The sequence below is a fragment of the Macaca mulatta genome, chromosome 1 (assembly GCF_049350105.2).
Source record: "Macaca mulatta isolate MMU2019108-1 chromosome 1, T2T-MMU8v2.0, whole genome shotgun sequence".
NCBI lineage: Eukaryota > Metazoa > Chordata > Mammalia > Primates > Cercopithecidae > Macaca > Macaca mulatta.
The window spans coordinates 173,587,864-173,608,423 of NC_133406.1; the positions used below are offsets into that span (position 1 = coordinate 173,587,864).

General features: G+C 37.2%; 1 protein-coding gene across 1 annotated transcript in view; it reads left to right on the top strand.

Annotated features, from left to right (window-relative positions):
* SLC35D1 (solute carrier family 35 member D1) overlaps window positions 1–20,560 on the top strand; it is a 56,395-nt gene that overhangs the window by 27,073 nt on the left and 8,762 nt on the right. The window contains 3 exon segments of the mRNA NM_001258070.1: window positions 5,710–5,777; window positions 6,834–6,912; window positions 18,124–18,206. Coding sequence (NP_001244999.1) covers window positions 5,710–5,777; window positions 6,834–6,912; window positions 18,124–18,206 — 230 coding nt within the window.

The following is a 20,560-nucleotide window of genomic DNA, read 5'->3' on the forward strand; positions in this document are numbered from 1 at the left end:
AAGTGAGTTTACATAAATTAGCAATATCAGAAATGAAAGAAGGACCTCATTACAGAGCAGGTATATTTTAGAAGAGTAGTAAGGGAATATTTTGAACAATATTATGCCAATAAACTTGACAACTGAGATAAAATAGATTCTTGGAAAAGACAAACTGTGTACCTAAAGCTCACTCAAGAAGAAATAGGTAGCATATGAATAGCTCTACTCTAGTAAGGAATTGATACGGTTTGGTTGTGTTCCCACCCAAATCTCATCTTGAATTGTAGTTTCCATAATCCCCATGTGTCATGGGAGGGACCAGGTGGAGATAATTGAATCATGGGGGGGCAGTTTCCCCCATCCTGTTCTCAAGATAGTGGGTTAGCTCTTACAAGATCTGATGATTTTATGAGGATCTTCCCCCTTTGCTGGGCACTCATTCTTGCCACCCTGTGAAGAGGTGCCTTCCACCATGATTGTAAGTTTCCGGAGGCCTCCCCAGCCATGCGGAGCTGAGTCAATTAAACCTCTTTCCTTTACAAATTACCCAGTCTCAGGTATTCCTTTATAGCAGCATGAGAAGAGACTAATACAGTCATTAAATAGTTCTGTTTAATTGAAATTAGTCATAAGTTTTAATTAATAATAGGGCTATTATAGCTCTACTTATGTTAAAGAAATTGAATTTGTAGTTAAAAACTTTCCTCTACATAAAATTTCAGGCCCTGATTGCTTCACTGGAGAATTTGACAAAAAATTTAAGGAAGAAATAATAATAATTCTACATAAATTCTTCCAGAAAACAGAAGATAGAACACTTCCTTGTTGATTTTATATGGCTAGGATTACCTTCTGCCAAAATCTGACAAAAACATTACAAGGGGGGAGAAAGTACAGTACAAAAAATTCCAGCAATATATTAAAAGGGCAGTATATCATGACCATATTGTGTTTATCTCAGGAATTAAGGTTAGTTTAACATTTGAAAATCAGTCAGTGCGGCTTACCATATTAACAAGAATATAGTAGAACTATAATAGATGCAGAAAACCTGTTTGACAAAATGTGACATCCACTCGTGAGTGTGAAATTCTCAATAAACTAGGAATAGTAGGGAACTTTCTCAGTGTAATAAAGGACATCTACCAAAGAATCTATTGCTAACATATTTAATGGTGAAAGAAAGACTGAATACTTTTCACTGAGATTTGAGAACAAGGCGAGGATGTCTGCGCTCATATAGTGTTCTATTCAGTGTTATGTTGTAGAACTTCATCTGTATAATACAGGTTTGAAAGGAAGAACCAAAACTGTGTGTATTAAAAACATGATATATGTAGAAAATCTTAAAGAATCTAGAAAAAAGTGATTGAAACTAATTACCAAGTTTGCACAGTACAAGGTCAATATGCAAAAATTAACTGTAGCTCCATACAATAGCAGTGAACACTGGGAAGCTAAGTAAAAAATACCATTTGTAATACCTTCAGATTATAAAGTAGTTGGGGATTAATTTAGCACAGTATGTTTCCTGTATGCTGAAAACTACAAAACACTAGTGAGATAAATTTTAAAAGACCTAAATAAGTGATTTTTATGTTTATTAATTAGGTGTTTTGATAGTAATTTGTCAGTTTTTACCAAATTCATCTATAGATTCAACACCACCCCAACTCTGTTGGAAGATTTTTGTAGAAATTGACAAGCAGATTTTAAAATTTATGTGGAATGGCAAAGGACTTAGTATAGTCAAATCAGTTTTCAAAAATAACAGTTTTAGAGGATTTATCCTACTTGATTTCAACACTTCTTATAAAGCTTCAGTAATCAAGACACTGTGATATTGGATTAAGAGTAGACAGACCGGTGAAATAGAACAGAGAATCTAGAAATAGAAATATATCATGTGGGCAATCATTTTTGTCAAAGGTGTGAAAATAAATCAATGAGGAAAAGATAATGTCTTTAACAAATGTTGGTAGAACAATTTGACGTCTGTATGCAAAATAGTGAACCTTGACTATGACCTTGTGGAATATACAAACATTTATCAGGAAAAGTGTTATAGGTTAAATTGTGTCCCTCCCCTTCCAGATTCATATATTGAAGTCCTAACCCCTAGTACCTCACAATATAATCGTATTTTGAAATGGGATGATTGAAGTGTAATTAGTTAGGATCAGGTAATACTGGAGTAGGGTGGGTCTCTAATTCAATATGACTGGTGTTCTTACTAAAAAGGGAAATCAAGGGCCAGCAGGGTGGCTCACACCTATAATTCTAGTGCTTTGAGAGGCCACGGTGGAAGGATCACTTGAGGCCAGAAGTTTGAGACCAACCTGGTCAACAAAGCAAGACCCTGTCTCTACAAAAGAATTTAAAAAATAGTAGCCAAGTACAGTGGTATACCCCTGTAGTCCTCGCTATTCAGGAGGCTGAGGTGGAAGGATTATTTGAGTCCCGGAGTTCAAGGATGCTGTGAGCCATGATCATGCCACTATACTCCAGACTGGTTGACAAAGCAAGATCTTGCCTAAAAAAAAAAGGGCAGTGGTGGGGGGGCGGGTTGGGAAATTAAGACACAGGTATGCACAGAGGGAGAACACCATGTGAACATGAAGTTAGACATCAGGGTGACACCTCTACAAGCTAAAAAATACCAAAGATTGCCAACAAACCACTAGAAGCTAGGGGAGAGGCAAGAAAAAGATTCTCTCAGTTCTTAGAAGGAGCCAACCCTGTAGACACTTCGATCTTGGACTTCTAGCCTGCAGAACTGTGAGGCAACAAATTTCTGCCATTTAAGCTACTCAGTTTTGTGGTGCTTTGTTATGGCAGCTGTAGCAAACTAATATTAAAAGGATCATAGACCTAACTGTAAAAGCTAAAACCATAAAACTAGAAGAAAAGATAGGAGAAAATCTTTGACTTTTGGTTACACCCACGTCTCATTAAAAAGTTATAAGCAAGAATTATAAAAGATAATATTGATCTTAAGACTACATCAACATTAACATTTTTTGCTCTTCAAAAGACACTATTAAGAAAATGCAAGGTGAGGCCAGGTGCAGTGGCTCACGCCTGTAATCCTAGCACTTTGGGAGGCTGAGGCGGGCAGATCACTTGAGGTCAGGAGTTCAGGACTAGCCTAGCCAACATGGCAAAACCCCATCTCTACTAAAAAATACAAAAATTAGCTGGGTATGGTGGCATGCGCCTTAATCCCAGCTACTGGGAAGGCTGAGGCAGGAGAATCACTTGAACCAGGAGGCGGAGGTTGCAGTGACCCGAGATCGTGCCATTGCACTCCAGCCTGGGCGACATAGTGAGAATCTGTCTTAAAGAAATAAAAAAGAAAATGGAAGGTGAGTCACAGACTGGGAAAAAAATATTTGTATTTGATGTATGTGTGTATGTGTAGCATAACATATATATGATTAAGGAGTTTTATCCAGAATATATTTTTCAAAACTTGTGCAACTCAATCATAAGAAGACAAATAATGTGAATAAAAATTTGGCAAGAGAGGCCAGGGTGGTGGCTCACCTCTGTAATCCTGCACTTTTGGGAGGCTAGGGCAAGGGGATCACTTGAAGTCAGGAGTTCATGACCAGCCTGGCCAACATAGTGAAACCCTGCCTCTACTAAAAATACAAAAATTAGCTGGGTGTGGTGGCACGTGCCTGTGATCCCAGCTCCTTGAGAGGCGGAGGCAGGAGAATTGCTTGAATCTGGGAGGCGGAGGTTGCAGTGAACTGAGATCGCACCACTGTACTCCAGCCTGGGAGACAGGGCGAGACTCTGTCTCAAAAAAAAAAAGTTGGCAAAAGGTTTAGATACTTCACTGAAGAAGAAATGCTGATGTCAAAGAACCACATTAAAAGATACTCAACTTGATAGTCTTTAGGGAAATGCAAATTAAAATTACAAAATACCATTTACCCACTTGTTAGAATGGCCTCTAACAGTTCCAAGTGTTGGTGAGAATATAGGGCAGTGGGAACTCTCTTATACTGCTAGTGAGAATACAAAGTTGTGTAGCTACTTTGGAAAACAGTTTGACAGTTTTTTACGAAGTTAAAGATACACCTAACCAAATGAACCAGCAATCCCATTTTCTAGCTATTTACCCAAGATAAAGAAAAACATGTCAATTGGGAGACTTGTAACCGAAGGTTCAAAGGTTCATAATAACTTGTGGAAATAACTCAAATAAATGTCCATTACCTGGTGTTTGGATAAACAAATTGTGGTATACCCACAAGATAGAATATAGAATACTAATTGGCAATAAAAGTGAATGAATTACTGATACATACATAGGATGAATGAGTCCTAGGAGCATAATGCCAAGTGAAAGAGAAGGAAGACACAAGAGTACATGGTATACAATTCCACTTGTAGGAAATTGTTGAACAGTGAAGTTATAGTAACAGAAAGTAGATCAGAGGTTGCCAGGGGCTTGAAATGGAGGGGAGATTGACTGTCAATGGGGAGGAGGGAACTTTGGAAGGAGTTGATTTCTTTATCATGATTGCAATGATGGTTACATGATTATACATTTGTGACTACTCATTGAATTGAACACATAAAATTAGTTTATTTTTCATGTATTCTACCTCAACAAAGAACTATAAACAAACTGTCTATGTCTGTCAAGCCCTGTTAGGAATGTGATTAGATAAATGTGATGTGGGTCCTCCAGGGAGCTCAATCTGTGGACATGGTATGGAAAGATTTACAGGTCAAAGGGACAAGAACTCTAGGGAGGAGTGCTGAGGCACAAAGGAAGGAGTATTTGATCAGGGAAGGCCCCACAAGGGAGCCTTGAGTTTTAATTTGATGGATGAACAGGAGTCAGACGAATGTTGAGGGGAAGGACATTCCAGGCAAGGCATGCAAGTAGGAAAGTGTATGTTATGTTTTATAAGCCACAGGGAGCCTGGTATTGTTGGAGCCCTGGTGTCATGAGGTTTATGTGGAAGTAGCAAACGTTGAAGCTGGACAGGTTGGCAGAGATAAAAGGTGGAATGTTTCTCACATTTGCTTATCAAACTCCTATTGCAAAAACAACTAGGTACTTGAGAATCCATTCCTCTTGGACAAGAGATGAGATTATCAGTGTGCCCTTTCATTTCCGTTTTTTCCTTTCCTTTTGGCTTAACACAGACACCACCACCACTACCACCACAAAATACCTTGTTTTTAGAATTAACAGTTTTAAAACTTTAATTCTCCTTGAATAGACCTCAGCTGAATTTGTATAAGTAAGGCCGTATTTAAGCTTTCACCTGTTACAGAAAGGAAACATGTTTTGATGTTTGAGAAAGCCTTTAGTACTAGCACATTAATAGCCATCTGAAAGAACTAAGATTAGCCAGATATGGCTTGTGCCTTCACGGAAATGTCAGTTTCTTTGCACCAATAGTGAGAAGTATAAAATCCCCACATTACATTTTGGATGAGAGAAAATCTTATGAAAGGACTTACTAGTTCAACTCTGTATACATGAAATCTTTGAACATCACTCTCTATCCTTGCAGTAATTCAGGGAAACGTATACCTGTGTGTGTGTGTGTGTGTCTGTGTGTGTGTGTGTGTGTGTCTGTGTCTGTGTCTGTGTCTGTGTCTGTGTTGGAGGCAGACTCATAGAAGGATTTACATTAAAACGGGATAGCTGATTTTGAAGGCCTGGTCTAAAATTTAATGCTTTCTTGTGTGTTGCAGGCTGTGGAGTTTGAAGGCTGGGCCGACACCCTCTTTCTTCTGCAGTTCACCCTCTCCTGTGTGATGGGGTAAGCCTTTGCTACCTTGTTAGCAGATAGTTTTCCTAAAGAAATAGGTTAGAGAAATTTGCGTGCCTCATTTCTCAGTATCTTTTTAGGTCTCCTGAGTGTGTCAGCCTAGGATAATTAAGCCTCCAGATTCAGGTGGTTTCATAGCCCTTGGGAATGTGCTCTTAGGGCTACTGAATTGATACCTTAGAAGGATGAAGAAAAGAAACAGTTTACCTGATAACCTGCTGTTTAGTAAGCACCATCATATTTCAACATGCATTATATAGTTTTATCTCTATACTGACCATTTGACAGATAGAACTTTAGTAAATTGTCTAAATTTGCACAGTTTGTAGGTGGCAGTGGCAGCATTTGAATTTGGGGCAGTTTGACCCCTCTTTACTATGTTTTCTTCTTCATAGAAGAGAATATGTAGAGGATGAGAGGATACCTGCAAACATGCCTCTTCTCCTCACCTCCATGTTTCTCTAATGTGTTTTTTTTTCCTCAGCTAGTCAGTTTAGTTGCTATTTGTGACTGGATCTGGCACACAGTGAGCAGGTGCTTCAAAATAAAGTTGACCTGATGCCTTGGTACTAAGTCAGGCTCAGAAGCCTCAGTGTAAATCAGAGGCTTTGTATCTCCTCTTAAAGTAGTTTTAATTTGGTTTTCTTCAATATTTAAGGATCTCTCTTGCCTCCATCTGGCCCAGAGGACATGTTGTCCTTATGGAAGGTGCACAACTGCGTTTTAGGGTCTGTGAGCTCTGAGCTTTCTGTCTGGCTTAGGCGTATTAGTAGGAAGCATGATCTATAAAAAGTCATGATTGTAAGAGATGGTGCAGGGTTTTGATGAGGGCAGCAAGGAAAAATACTTGGTAAGGAGATGAATGTGTTTCTCTTTAGTGAAATTTTAAAAATTCTGAAGCTGCAGTATAACAAGCAGTGAGGTGGGGAAAATTCATAGCTGGTCAGTGACTAGGATGTGCTGGCCTGGCCAACACTGATTGTTTATCTTAGCTAGAGATTACTATAAAGTAAGAAACTGGATTTTATACCTCTTCCTTCATTCTAGGTTTATCTTAATGTACGCCACAGTACTCTGCACGCAGTATAATTCTGCTCTTACAACTACAATAGTTGGCTGTATTAAGGTAAGTAGAAAAACTACTGTTATCTTTTTGGTACCTGCGTTATTTGAAAATTGTTCCTTTAAGATAAGAGTCTGGCGATGGCCTTAAGACCCAAATCGTTATTTCCTCACATAACTGTCTTAGTTTGACAAATTGTGGTGATAGTTTCTGAAACAGTCTTTAAGAATGCAGGGAGGGCATAGTCTCTACTTGGAGGCAGCTTAGCTCCGAAGAGCATGGGAAAAGGAAAATGTACTATCTGAATAGAGGAAGGAATAGAATTAGGTCTGTTTCTGACAGGGCAGGTTAATAGCTTGGTAATGATAAGCCTGTCCGTTTAACCCCCAGTGAGAACTACTGTGTTCTCTGCCTCACTGAGATCTGGCTGTTTTGTAGGGAAAGGATGCTGGCCAGAAACTAATCGGGAGAGTTTTCCTATGCCTGAGCCAAACCTTAAATGGCTCACTTTTGAAAGCTGCGTCTGACATTTCCAGTGATCTCATTTCCTCCTGATCCATTTTATTTGAGGGAGACTAATTTGTCTTCAGCCAGGAGAACCAAGTTGACTCGAATATTGAGCTAAAGTTGGTAGCTTGAAGCCTGAGGCCTCTTCCATCTGACTCTGTGATTCCAGTGCTTTATGATTCAAGAGGCCGCAGCTTGTCTGAATTCCAAATGAATTAGCCAAGTGGGCCTGCTTCCTTAAAAAGGCAAGACCGAGAGATGTAGATCCTTAATGTTTGGGGAAAAGAGGGCCATTACCCTTGTGCCTTCCTTTCTGATGCCCCAGTACTCAGTGAGGGAAGGGGTTTCAGAGGTCAAGTTTTTACTGCTCTGCTGTTTATCTTTGTAGTTTCAATAGAGTGGTGCCCACCTGATCTCATTTTAGAAACTAGATTGGGTTAAAACTCCAGAAAGTCTGTGGTTTCAAATCATGAAATTGGACTGTTTGTTGTGAATAGAATTCCAAATTATATAACAGGTCAACAGTGTGAATTTGTTTCGAAAGCTAGAGACATTCCATATGCCAGGCTGACTGAGACAGCTTTAGGCCCCTCCCCGAAATTGGCTCTGGCTGTGTTTTGGTTTTGTAAAGTGAATGCTTCAAAGGCAAAGTGGATGGCTTGCCTCTTCAGTATAAGAGCAGTGAGAATGTGAGAAATAGGCCATGTTTTTAGCTAAGGAGAGGGATGATGCAGGAAAGCCTATGTTTAATTTTAATAAGTAAACCTATTTGCCTGGAATTTCTTAGTGTACTTTATCGTTATCAACATGGGATACAAATAGTCATTCTTGCTTACATAAAGTTTATACTTTCCTTTTAATACATGTTTCTCCTCACAGTAGTCCAAGAACTCCATGGATTTACTCATTCCAGGGTGTTTAATTTTACTTACAAACTCCACAGGGAGGCAAAAACTGAATTGTCTGATTAGTTTACTACTCCTCTTGCTTCCTACTGGTGCAGGGTATCACTGTTGAAGGATGGCTTGCACATGCGGACAGATGGGAATCGCTGATACCCTTGCAGGGTCGAAGTCTCACAGGACACAGTGGAGCTTCTGTCATTAGCGTCCCAGTCGTAACCCATTTAGCTCAGCCATTCCTCCTACAAGAGGCTTTAAGCTTCCTTCTGTGCTTGAGAATCCCCTGCAAATCCTTAGGGTCAGCATTCCTTTTTCTCTTCAGGATGGTGGGAAAATCACTTAGGATAACTCGTTAAAAGTAGAAATTCCAAGGCCTACCCAGATAGACTCAGTCAGAATCTCTAGAGTAAAGCTTAGAAATGTTTATGTTTAACAAGGTTGCCAGGCAGTTGTCAGGTATACTAAAGTTTGAGAATTGCAGTCTTAGTTTTGACCTATTGTGACTCTTCTCTGCTTCCTGATAATTTCTTTTTTGAAGACGTTGGTGTCTTTTCTTGATAGCCAGCCTTGCTTAGGATACCCTAATATATACCTACAGGTTTTCCAACTTCTGATTTCGAGCGGCATGGGTTGGATTCTGTCCCCTTCATTTCTGAAGTTCCTTGGGCAACTTACATAATTAATCCCTGGATCTCTGTATTCAAATGAGGTCCTATTATACACTTTCCTAAGTTGGTCTGCTAGCCTTGTTTATTGTTACATGATACTTAATTTTATTATGTCCCTTCAAATAATAGGAAAATCCTTTCTAAGGCAACCTCCTGTCTTCGAGGCTGACATAATTTTGAAGGTTCTCTCAAAGGGTGTTTTATTAGAAAAATAATTTTGAAGTTTCTTTTTGGCCTTTTTCACTGTGTCATTTTACTTTGTGTCTCATAGGCCTAATCTAGAGGCCTGTGAGAAATAGAGAAATATATTTTGGGGTAAAATATTTTAATTTCCTTCAGTCCTCACTTTAAAACTTCCAAAAGTTTTATATATTAAAAGCCATTTGGGCCAGAGGTCATTTGAGATAGACAAAGAAGTGAGAAAACAAATTTAGGTAAGCAGAAAAGAGTAAATTTAAATACATTGTCCCATATCTTTTTTTGGTCATAGTCCTAAGAATGGATTAGTTTAAACATTTGTGTCCCGTTTTAGGAGGTGGCATTGTAGATACACTAGGCCTCTATGTATGATGAAGGCAAACAGATCTTTAATAGGAGGTGTTTTTATGGAAACAGAAGAAAAAAACTAAGGTTAATGTCTGGAGTAGTATATAGAGTTTTGTAGAATCCTTGAAGTATCTTCAGATTGCAGTGGCAATCTGACAGACTTTACTGGATTATAGTTCAAATAACTATTGAAATAGTGAACTTTCTGAGTAGTGTATACATCAGTAGGCATGAAGGCTGTTTGTGTGTAACTTGTGATTTTTCCTGAAGTTTAAGTTGTCTAGTTTCAGTTTATAGGGCTTTAAGAAAAGTACAGTTTTAACTTGCAGTGACTTAAAGTCAAAAATGGAAGAAAAATTTGAAAATGTTAGTTTGGAAACCTGTATCCAGGAAAGAATTTAGGTTTTAGTCTAAATATTAGAGAAGTAATAAAAACAACAGTGAATGAGGCTAGAATCTAATTTAAACAGGTGTGCTATAGTTTTATTTGAAACATATTTTTTTCTCTAGTCTCCCATTTTTACCAAAGATAAATCATACAGGATCAATTTATTTGTAAAATAAGTTTAAGTCTTATTATACTTCGCCTGCTTATTTGTATAAAGTGTAGTAAGAATAGCGATTGGCCATATAGGCTCTTTTTAGATTAGTTTTGTTGGAACTTTTAAATAAGGAATCTTAGATTATTAGACCTTTAAAAGCCTCAAGGCCAGGAAGCTAAGCCAAGGATTTGCCACCAGACTCTAATACCTGTAACAAATTGGGTGAATCTTTCTCCTTTTGATATCATAAAATAACTTGAGGTCCCTTGGCCTGTCAGAAAGTTACATTTTTTGTTTATCACAGGTCAGGAAGCTTGTAAAGGAACTCTGTAGACAAGGGTCTTTTTATTGACTTTATAAAGTCAACTTTAATTTCTTAAAGTGGTCTGGTTGCATCTGAAAATATGTTATTTTAGTCACAGCCTTGGTAAAATAACCAGTGTCTCTAACTGTGTCCTGTTACAAAGAAAACAGATGTGTATTGAACTTACCTAAACAATTATGTTCTGATAAGTTAAGAATATTTATAAATAGTTTTTAAATTTGGAGAAATTAGAAAGATACATGTTTTAAATTTGTTCACAAAGTATATTTTACTCAATTGTTGTAAATTATAAGTAGTTTAAAAGAAAAAAAAGTTTTTTGACTCTGGCAAACACAGCATTTTTTTTAAAGTCATAAAAATTACTTTAGTCTTTTACTAATGTAATTCCATGTAATTAATTCTTATTCTGCTGGATGTTAGGTTAGCAATCCTCATGAATACATCAGTTTTTTAACTAGAGTACTGAAAGTTTTCACCTAGTCTAATGGTCTGATCAATAAAGTTACCAGAAACCTGTATTTACAACTACTTATCAGGGTCTTTTTTATTAATTTCTCTGAAGAAAAAGCAAATTTTGGACTCTACCCGATTGTAAACTGCATTTTGAGAAGAATCAAAGTAAAACAATAATTGTCAATGGACAACAAAAGTCTTAGAATAGTTATACAATTGACAAGGAAATTTGGTTATTTCACTGGCATATACCAATTTAACATAATCATAATTATTACTGATAATATATGTGAAGACATTTCAAATCTTTAGGAATCTCATAGAGATTCAGAACATATGTTAATAACACATTTATATAAATATAACGCAGAGAAAGTTAAGCACCATTTTTTAAATGATTTCCATTTGATTTTAACATACTGAATAAGGCTAATATGTTTCTCTTGGACTTCTAGGGGCCCTATTATCTAAAAAGTTAGTTTGAGGTAAAAAAAAACTGAATTTGAAATTTTGATTTGGGGAAATATGTCAGATATCAAAGGTTTAAAACAAGATTATAGGCCACTAAAATATATCATTTATTTAGTCAATGTGATAATTTAAAGATTTTAAAAAGCAAAACCTTTTACTCTTGGTGGAGACTTATAAGACATAATAAAGACACCATGAGTTACACTGAATCTGTTTTTCCCTCTCCCCCTCTTTGTTTTTTGTAGTTTATTTAGAAGGTAAATAAAATTTTAAAAATTATTTTTTATTAATACTACATGAAAAATTTGTTTAAAAGAGAAAACTGCCCGGCCTTGGTGGCCCACGTCTTTAATTCCAGCACTTTGGGAGGCCAAGGTAGGGGGATCACTTGAGGCCAGGAATTTTAGACCAGCCTGGCCAACACAGTGAAGTGCTGTTTCTACCAAAAAATATAAAAATTAGCTGAGCATGGTGGCGTGCACCTGTAGTCCCAGCTACTTGGGAGGCTGAGGCAGGAGAATCACTTGAACCCATGTGGCAGAGGTTGCAGTTAGCTGAGATCGCACCAGTGCACCCCAGCCTGGGCAACACAGTGAGATCCTGTCTCAAAAAAAAACCAGAGAAAATTAGATTTTATTTTTGTATTAGTGTATTATTAATGTTAATTTTAATAAAACCTTGTAAATAAATCTATTTAATTTTAATTAGTTTAACCACAAGATTTTTATGTTTTTAAATAGCCTCTTAAATTTAAACATTTTTAAAAATATTTATTTTTACTTTTTTAATTAAAAACTTTTTAAATGTTTATACTAGGCAATATCTTTTTATTTTTACAAAAACATATTTTTATGTTTTTTTATAACCTTTATGAAAAACACATTTTCCTTTTTGAATATACTTTGCATATTGAATTGTTTATTTTAATATCTAGTTTATGTATTTTAATTATGATAGTATCTCTTAGTAATTCTTATTTTTAGTGAAAAAACCTAGGAAATAAGTAATTTTAACTATATGTAGAGTGCAAAACAAAGAATAGAGCTGTGAACACAATGCCTGGAAGAGTTAATCCTTAGTATGGCCAAGAGACATGGTTGGGCTAGGGAGGACAGGGCCTGGGTGTTGTCCCTAGACCTCACCATGGTTGTTTGCCTAGACATTAGAATCTAAAGTCTCAAATTTACAGACATAAGCTCACAGATAAATTAAGCAAACATTAAAAATATTATAGAAGTAACAGTTCTGTGACTTTAAAACATTTAGTAGAGCCAGTATAAACCTGTCTGATCAATCCAACCAGGACAAAATAAAAAAATTTTACTTAAAATTTGAAGACATTTTAATTTTATTTTACTAATAATTTTTAAACTTTTAATTTATTAAGGATTACTAAAATCATGTGAACTTGAAAATTATTTGTGCTTATTTAATTTATGAGTACTAACTTATAAGTTAATTTGATATGTAGACAGCATATATACACATAGACATGTATATATAAAAATATAGATGGACACAAATAAAGAGTTTATAGCTTTGGTTTTAAAATTTTAGCCATAAGACCAGTAAAACTCACTAGTTTAAAGGAAAGTTGGATTTAAACTTTGTCTTTGTAAGTGAAAAAGATTGAAGTGCATCTGTCTCACATGGCCCAAGCCCTTATTGTGTTTTAGAGAAAATAGGGTAGTAAATTATGTTTTATAGTATGGAGAGAGAATTTATATTTTTTAAAAGGAGTTTGAATGGTTAGTGGAAGATTAAAAATGGATGTCAAGGTAACAGAATTATAGGAACTTACAGGATTTTATAAGGGCACTAATTTTATTTAGAGGGGCATTGTAAAATTTAATCTGTTTTTTAACTGGATCACTGAGCTCAGGCAGAGCCCATTAAGGAACAGGGTCAACGAAGTATCTGTACTTTTTAGGGCCTAATAATTAAAATATGCGGAAAGTAGGCACTGTTGAAAGGCAGAACATACAGAGCTTTAAAACTTTAGAATTTAACTTTTACATTGAATCCCACATCCCCAGAAAGAAAAATGCCATGAAACCAGGTTATGCAATGCCTGTATAGTGTACTTTGATACAAAGACATTTTTTAAAGTATTTAAACTACATCTTTTAAATCTAAACTCACAAAGAAACAAGTAGTCTCTTGTAGTAATAATCGTTTACTGTAAACAGCTGTTACCAGTCACCTCTAAAACTGTAGCTCTTATGGTGGTGATGACTCACCACTCATCACACACACAAAGGTCACTTTCTCCCACAGTACAAGAAAGGGGGTAGATGGCATCCTTTTTTGTGTTTCTTAAGGGATCTCAATCATTAGAAGTCCCCTCTAGATTCTTTTATGTAGTACCAAAGACAGCAAAGCGGAGGAAGGAGGAATAGGAAGGAATAAGAGTAAATGGGAGAGAAATACATATTTTTTGAGACAGGGTCTCACTCTGTTACCCAGGCTTAAGTGTAGTGGCACAATCATGGCTCACTGCAGTCTCGACCTCCCGGGCTCAATTGATCCCCCCATCTTAGCCTCCTGAGTAACTGGGACTACAGACATCTGCCACCATGCCTGGCCAACTTTTATTTTATTTTATTTTTTTATAGAAACAGGGTTTTGCCATGTTGCCCAGGTTAGTCTTGAACTCCTGGGTTCAAGTGATTTGCTCACCTCTGCTTCCCAAAGTACTGGGATTACAGGTGTGAGCCTCTGTGCCTGGCCCAATTTCTAAGAAAGGAATTAAAATATAAGAGTCTAACTTTAAAAAAAATAATTAAAAAAAAAAGTTTTAGTCTACTGAAAAAAAATTTAAGAACAGGAGATCTCTCTCTCTCTCTCTCTCTCTCTCTCTCTCTCTCTCTCTCTCTCTCTCCAGGATATATGTTCTTAAATTATATATGTATGTATAATTTGAACATCAGGTTTTAATTAAGCTGGCTTTTAACCACAAAGCTCTTTTTAAAAAATCTTTTTAAAATCTATTACCAGATTTTAGCTGGGGGGACAAACAGATATTTTTGCCTTTTGAATTTTTTTTATTGAAGATACCCTCGCAAGTGAAACTAGTAAGACTTAACCAAAGTTATGACTTAACTAAGGATGCACTTGGCATTTCTAAAGAGGTGGATGGGTACCCCAAAAAGTCAAAGTCACATGAATATTGAGCCAAAAGGGGCCGATTCTCTGACCAGGAATTGAACCCAGGCTGTGGTGGTGAATTGCCAGCCATAAGGTACAGCAACCTTTACTGTGAATCCCACTGGGGATCTAAAGCAGGGAGTGTGAGCTTACAAAGGATTTTAACTTTGTTTTAGGTCAGATTTTTGCTCCTTTAATTTTGTCAAGAGAATTTTTAAGACTAACCATGACACTATTATGTGTCTTTAAAAAAAAAAAGTGACCTTCTCATCAATTGTTTAGAATAAGAGATCTCTTAAAATTTTTTTTTCTTTTAATTTGGGAGTCTAATTTAAAGGATCCATCTTTTGACTGTTGAATTTTTAATGGTGTACTTATTTTAATAGTGACTCAATCTAATAGTCTCTTTATGGAAAACCCAGGATGTAATTTTTTAGGTTTAGAAATGTTTTCTTGGAGAGGGCATAGAAGAGCCTACTATCCCAAAGTTCCCATGCCCCGCCCCCACAAAAAAAAATGTATTGCCAAGAATAGGCTCAGATAGTGAAAGGTTCTAATTATCATGGATGGTCTCCAGTAACCCACAAATATATGGGGTCCCACCAGTCACAGACCTGTTAATCTGTGACAGTGGGTAGGCCCTCATAGGATTGGACTTTTTTCGTACTAAGCAGGCAACAAAGGTTGAGATGACAAAAGCCCCTTGTAGATGAGACTTTTTATGACAGACTCTCCTAAGAGCTTGACACATTTGGAACAAAATCTTGGGTTTCTAGCCATTTTTAGACTGGCCACGTGACATGACTCAAAAGTCATGCCCCAAGATGGCAGAGACCAAGAGAGAGTATGCTTCCACTTGATCAGAAGTCAAACTTTCCAGGGCATAAAATGACAAGAGAGAACCTCAAGCAGTACCCTAATTTTTATGACAGCAACACAGACAAAGATAAAGGAAAAGACTATTTTGAGGAAGAAAGGAATCAAACAATTTGAATATTCATGCCACAGGTACCAAAAGCTACAACCAAGACTCGTCACACAAATCTTTTTCTCCCATTAATCAAGATTTGGGCTCGGTGGCTCTATAGGTGGGCGTGGTGCCTCAACTCCTGTAATCTCAGCACTTTGAGAGGCTGAGGCAGGTGGACTGCCTGAGCTCAGGAGCTCAAGACCAGCCTCAGCAATATGGTAAACTTCATCGCTACCAAAAATATAAAAAATTAGCCAGCGGTCCCAGCTGCTTGGGAGGCTTAGGTGGGATGATTACTTGAGCCTGGGTTGCAGAGGTTGCAGTGAGCTGAGATTGTGCCACTGCACTCCAACCTGAGAGACAGAGGGAGACCTGATGGCAAAAAATACAAAAAGATTCTGGAGAGGAAAAAGAAAACAGTGTGTTTTGTTTTTTTTTTTTTTTTTTTTAACCATCCACTTGATCAGATTCCACAGGGAGAAAGAGGTCTGGAGCCTGGCTGGTAAGAAATTTTTATCTTATGCTGGCTGATGAGGTCCTGGATTATCTTTGCTGCAGCTTCCAAAAGAGCAGAACAGCTTTGGTGACCCTGCTTACTGTGTCAAAACTGTAGGGACCAAGGGAAAAATTGCTTAAAAATCAGCTCACAAAAGACAGACTAGTAAAATAAAAGGTATCTAATTTATTAATGTGCATATGGAGAATATTGCAGAGTGACCACGTAACCTCCCAGGGGGGTGTAGAAGCTTATATACTATCTTGAAGTTAGAGAAAGAATGGGGGCTTAGATTGGGCAAAATAGGTTATAGGAGGGACAGAAGGCTTGGCTAGCAAAAGTGGTCTTGTTATACAGATGAAACCTCACGGGTAGCAGCCCTTGGAGACAATAGATGATAAATGCTTTTTTAGACCTTGAAAGGTGTCAGACTCTCAATTAATGTTTCCTAGATCTGGACAAGGGGAGGCCTGGCTGCAGTCAGTGTAGATTTTTCTACAAATGTAAATTTCCCTCACAAAAGACAGCTTTGCAGAGCTACTTCTTTTTGCTAACTTTCTGACAGATATCTTAATTACTGTATGTTAAAGAAATATATTTGGGGGTAAAATATTTTGGTGTCCTGCAACTCCAAATCTGAAATCCAAAATGCTTGCTCCAGAATCTAAAACTTTTTGAATGCCGGCATGATATTCAAGGGAAATAATCACTGAAGCATTTGGATTTTTGAATTTGAGATATTCAGCTGGCAAGTGTAATGGAAATATTACAAAATCTGAAATCTGAAATATTTCGAGTCCTGAGTATTTGGGACCTGATAAGGGATATTCAGCCTCTAGTTTAAATTTTAGAAACTTAATTTTTGTTTTTATGGTCTTAGGATAATTAAAAGGGAGCCAGAAGATGTTTGCACCTGGGAGTGTCAGAAGTGATTTTAGGTATAATACCTTGAGATGACTTCCCATGTGTTTTCTTAAGATACCAAGGAGGATTCCTCTAAAAACAGTCATTATATTGGTAAAGTCCCCACCATTCCCTTTTTTCCATTTTAGAAGAAGAGGCAAAGATACTTTAGGTTCTGGGGGTACATGTGCAGGTTTGTTACATGGGTAAATTGTGTGTCACTGAGGCCTGGTGCACAGACCATCCTGTCACCTAGGTAGTGAGCATAGTACTCAACAGGTAGTCTTCCAGCTCACACCCCCCTTTTACCCTCCCACCTCAAGCAGCCCCCAGTGTCTGTTGCTCCCATCTTGGTATCCATGTATATCCAGTGTTTAGCTCCCACTTTCAAGTGAGAGCAGGTGGTGGTTGGTTTTCTGTTCCTGTGTTAGTTTGCTTAGGATAATGGCCTCCTGCTGCAACCGTGTTCCTGCAAAGGACATGATTTCATTCTTTTTTGTGGCTGCATTGTATTCCATGATGCTTATGTACCACATTTTCTTAATCCAGTCCATCATTAATGGGCATCGTGGTTGACTGCATGTCTTTGCTATTAGGAATAATGCTGCAGTGAATGTAAGAGTACATGTGTCTCTTTGGTAGAACAATTTATTTTCCTTTGGTGATATAACCCAGTAGTGGGATTGCTGAGTCAAATGGTAGTTCTGTTTTAAGTTCTTTGATAAATGTCCACACTGCTTTCCACAGTGGCTGAACTAAATTTACATTCTCCCCAACAGTGTATAAATAAGCATTCCGCTTTCTCCCCAACGTCACCAATATCTGTTGTTTTTTGACTTTTTAATAATAGACATTCTGACTGATATGAGATGGTATCACATTGTAGTTTTGATTTGTGTTTCTCTGATGATTAGTGATGAGCCTTTTTTCATATATTTATTTGCTGCATGTATGTTTTCTTTTGAGAAATATCTGTTCATGTCCTTTGCCTGTCAATGGTGTTATTTGTGTTTGTTGAATTAGGTTGCTTATCAATTCTGGATATTAGACCTTTGTCCAATGCATAGTTTGTGAATATTTTCTCCCATTCTATTGGTAGTATTCTTTAGTATTGGCAAAAGCATTTATCTTCTGGGGAAATAGATTGGGAAGAGGTTAATGTCACTGTTTTCTTAATAGTGTTCTTCCTTATACTATACTCTTATTAGGATTGGTGGGTTTTCGTTGTTTGTCTTTTGTTTATTTGTTTTTGTATTTTAAGGACAGATATTTGGATGAATTTTATATATATTTAAGAAACTCCGTTAAGCCTGTGTAACAGTATATTACTATTTTTATTTTTAGAATATATTAATAACTTATATTGGAATGGTCTTTGGTGGAGATTATATTTTCACGTGGACAAACTTCATTGGTTTAAATATCAGGTAAGTAAAACAATTTAAATTGAAAAATCGGGATTGGATATTCAAATAATGTCACAATAAGGTTAGGCTATTAAATTAATGGAAAATTTATTCATTATTAAACATATATGGAGTGCCTTCTATGTGCTAGATATTTAATGTCTCTACATAATGCTTTTTAAGAAGCAGGGAGAGGTCGGGCGTAGTGGCTCATACCTATAATCCCAACACTTTGGGAGGCTGAGGTGGACAGATTGCTTGAGCCCGGGAGTTTGAGACTAGTCTGGGCAACATTGTGAAACTCCGTCTCTATAAAAGAATACCAAAATTACCTGGGTGTGGTGGTGCATGTCTGTAGTCCCAGCTACTTGAGAGGCTGAGGTGGGAGGATCACTTAAGCCCAGGAGGTCAAGGCTGCAGTGAGCTGTGATTACATTGCATTCCAGCCTAAAATAAATAAATAAATAAAATTAAAAAAAATAAAAGTGGAGGGTGGAGAAAATGCTTCTATATTCTATTTAGAGTATTAGGGAATCTTTTCTAGAAGTTGAACTCCCTTTGCTTAGCCTTGAAAGCACTCTATTATGCTAGCTGGCAGTGCAGTGTTCTCTAGAAATATAGGGCTAAAGAAGAATAACATAACCACAATTATTTGATGTGTGTCTGACCTCAGACGTATTACTACCTTTCTTTAGACCTTACATGTCTTCATCAGTGAGGGGGTTACTTGTATTGTTTGAAAGATCTTTTTCAGTTCTTGAATTTTGAATCCCATTGTTTTAAATATTCTTTACATGCCTAAAAATGATCAAATTTCCGTTTGGGCCAGACCTCTGTCTTCAAGTCAGACTTGTCTAGTTAACAGTCCACTTGACACCTCCTGCTGACATGTCTAAAACTGAACTGTTTATTTCCTTCGAAGTCTGTGCTACCCATCATCTCTATCATCTTAGTTGATGGAGACTCCATCCTTCTAGCTACCTGGTTCAAAAATCTTGGCATTATCCTTGACTTTTCTATCTCATGTCTAATATCCAGTGTGTTAGCAAATTTTGTTGGCTTTACCTTCAGAAACTATCCAACAGAAGATCTCTTGTCACTATTAGCATTGCTTTCATCCTCAGCTGAGCTACATTGTTGCCCTAGTCTTATACAGTTTTATCCCTGGTTTGACTCATCCACCTCCCTCTCCTGCTGTCAGTTCTCAACAGAGTAGGCAGTTCATTCTTTGCAAAAGGTAAGTCTGAATATGTCATTCTTTTAATGCTCCCATACTCCCCGCCCCATGACTATTGAAGTTCCAAAGTCCTTACAAGGCCCTACTAGATCTAGCCCCTGTTTACCTCTCCAACTTTAGCCACTGCTTCTCTTCTTCTCCCTTACTCTACTTCATCCATATAGACCACCTTGCTGTTCCTCTAGGATGTTTGGTGTGCTCCCTCTTTAGGACCTTTGGACTGAATATTTTCTCTGCCTGGAATATACTGCCAGATATTTGCGTGGCTAACTTTTATGCCTGTAAGTTTTTCCTCAGATGTTATCTTCTCAAGGAAATCTACCTGGACCAAACAAAAACATGAAGGTGGAAATGCAGCTGTTGGATGAGGGCTGGGGAGAATGGGCAGTAGGCAGTCCAGTGTGATTAGTGTAAGAGGGATTTCACAAGGATAATTCTGGAAAAGTAGGTCAGTAACCGAGAGTGAGGTGCCTCTCAAATGTCTCATAACGGAGGAAGAATGAGTGCCCAACTTGGAAGACATTCTGTGAGATACCAATAGACTGCAGATGGTAGAGGTTGGGTCAAAACTTGCTTACTTGCCATACAGTTAAGATCTAGTTAGGATGATCAAAAACAGAAAAACCTTGAGGATGAAGAGAAGCAGCAATTGCCAAAACCCCTTTCATCTTTTTACTGTTCACTGATATTAGCCCCCAGTGTACCTTAGCGTTTTGACTTTTACGTCTCTTGGGTGGCCACTGCATGCTACTTAACCTTGTGAAATGATCTATTGTCTCATATAATTGAAGTATATAATTTAACGTATGTTAATATACATATAGCATAACATCTAACATATAATATATAATAACATAACATATATAACATATTAATATTATATTATAACATTGTCATATAATTATATAATGTAATTCCTATGTCAATCCTGTAAGAATGGTATTATAATCTCCATTTCACAGGTGTGAGGGAACTGAGGTTCTAAGGGGCTAAGTAACTTGCCCCACATCATAGAGCTTTGTAAGTGGCAGCGTGCACACAGTTAGATTCTCTTTATTCAACGCAATGACATCTTTGTGTTTCTGTCTGTTCAGATTGGAAACCTTTGAAAGATGGTAGATACAGAGGCAGTACAGCT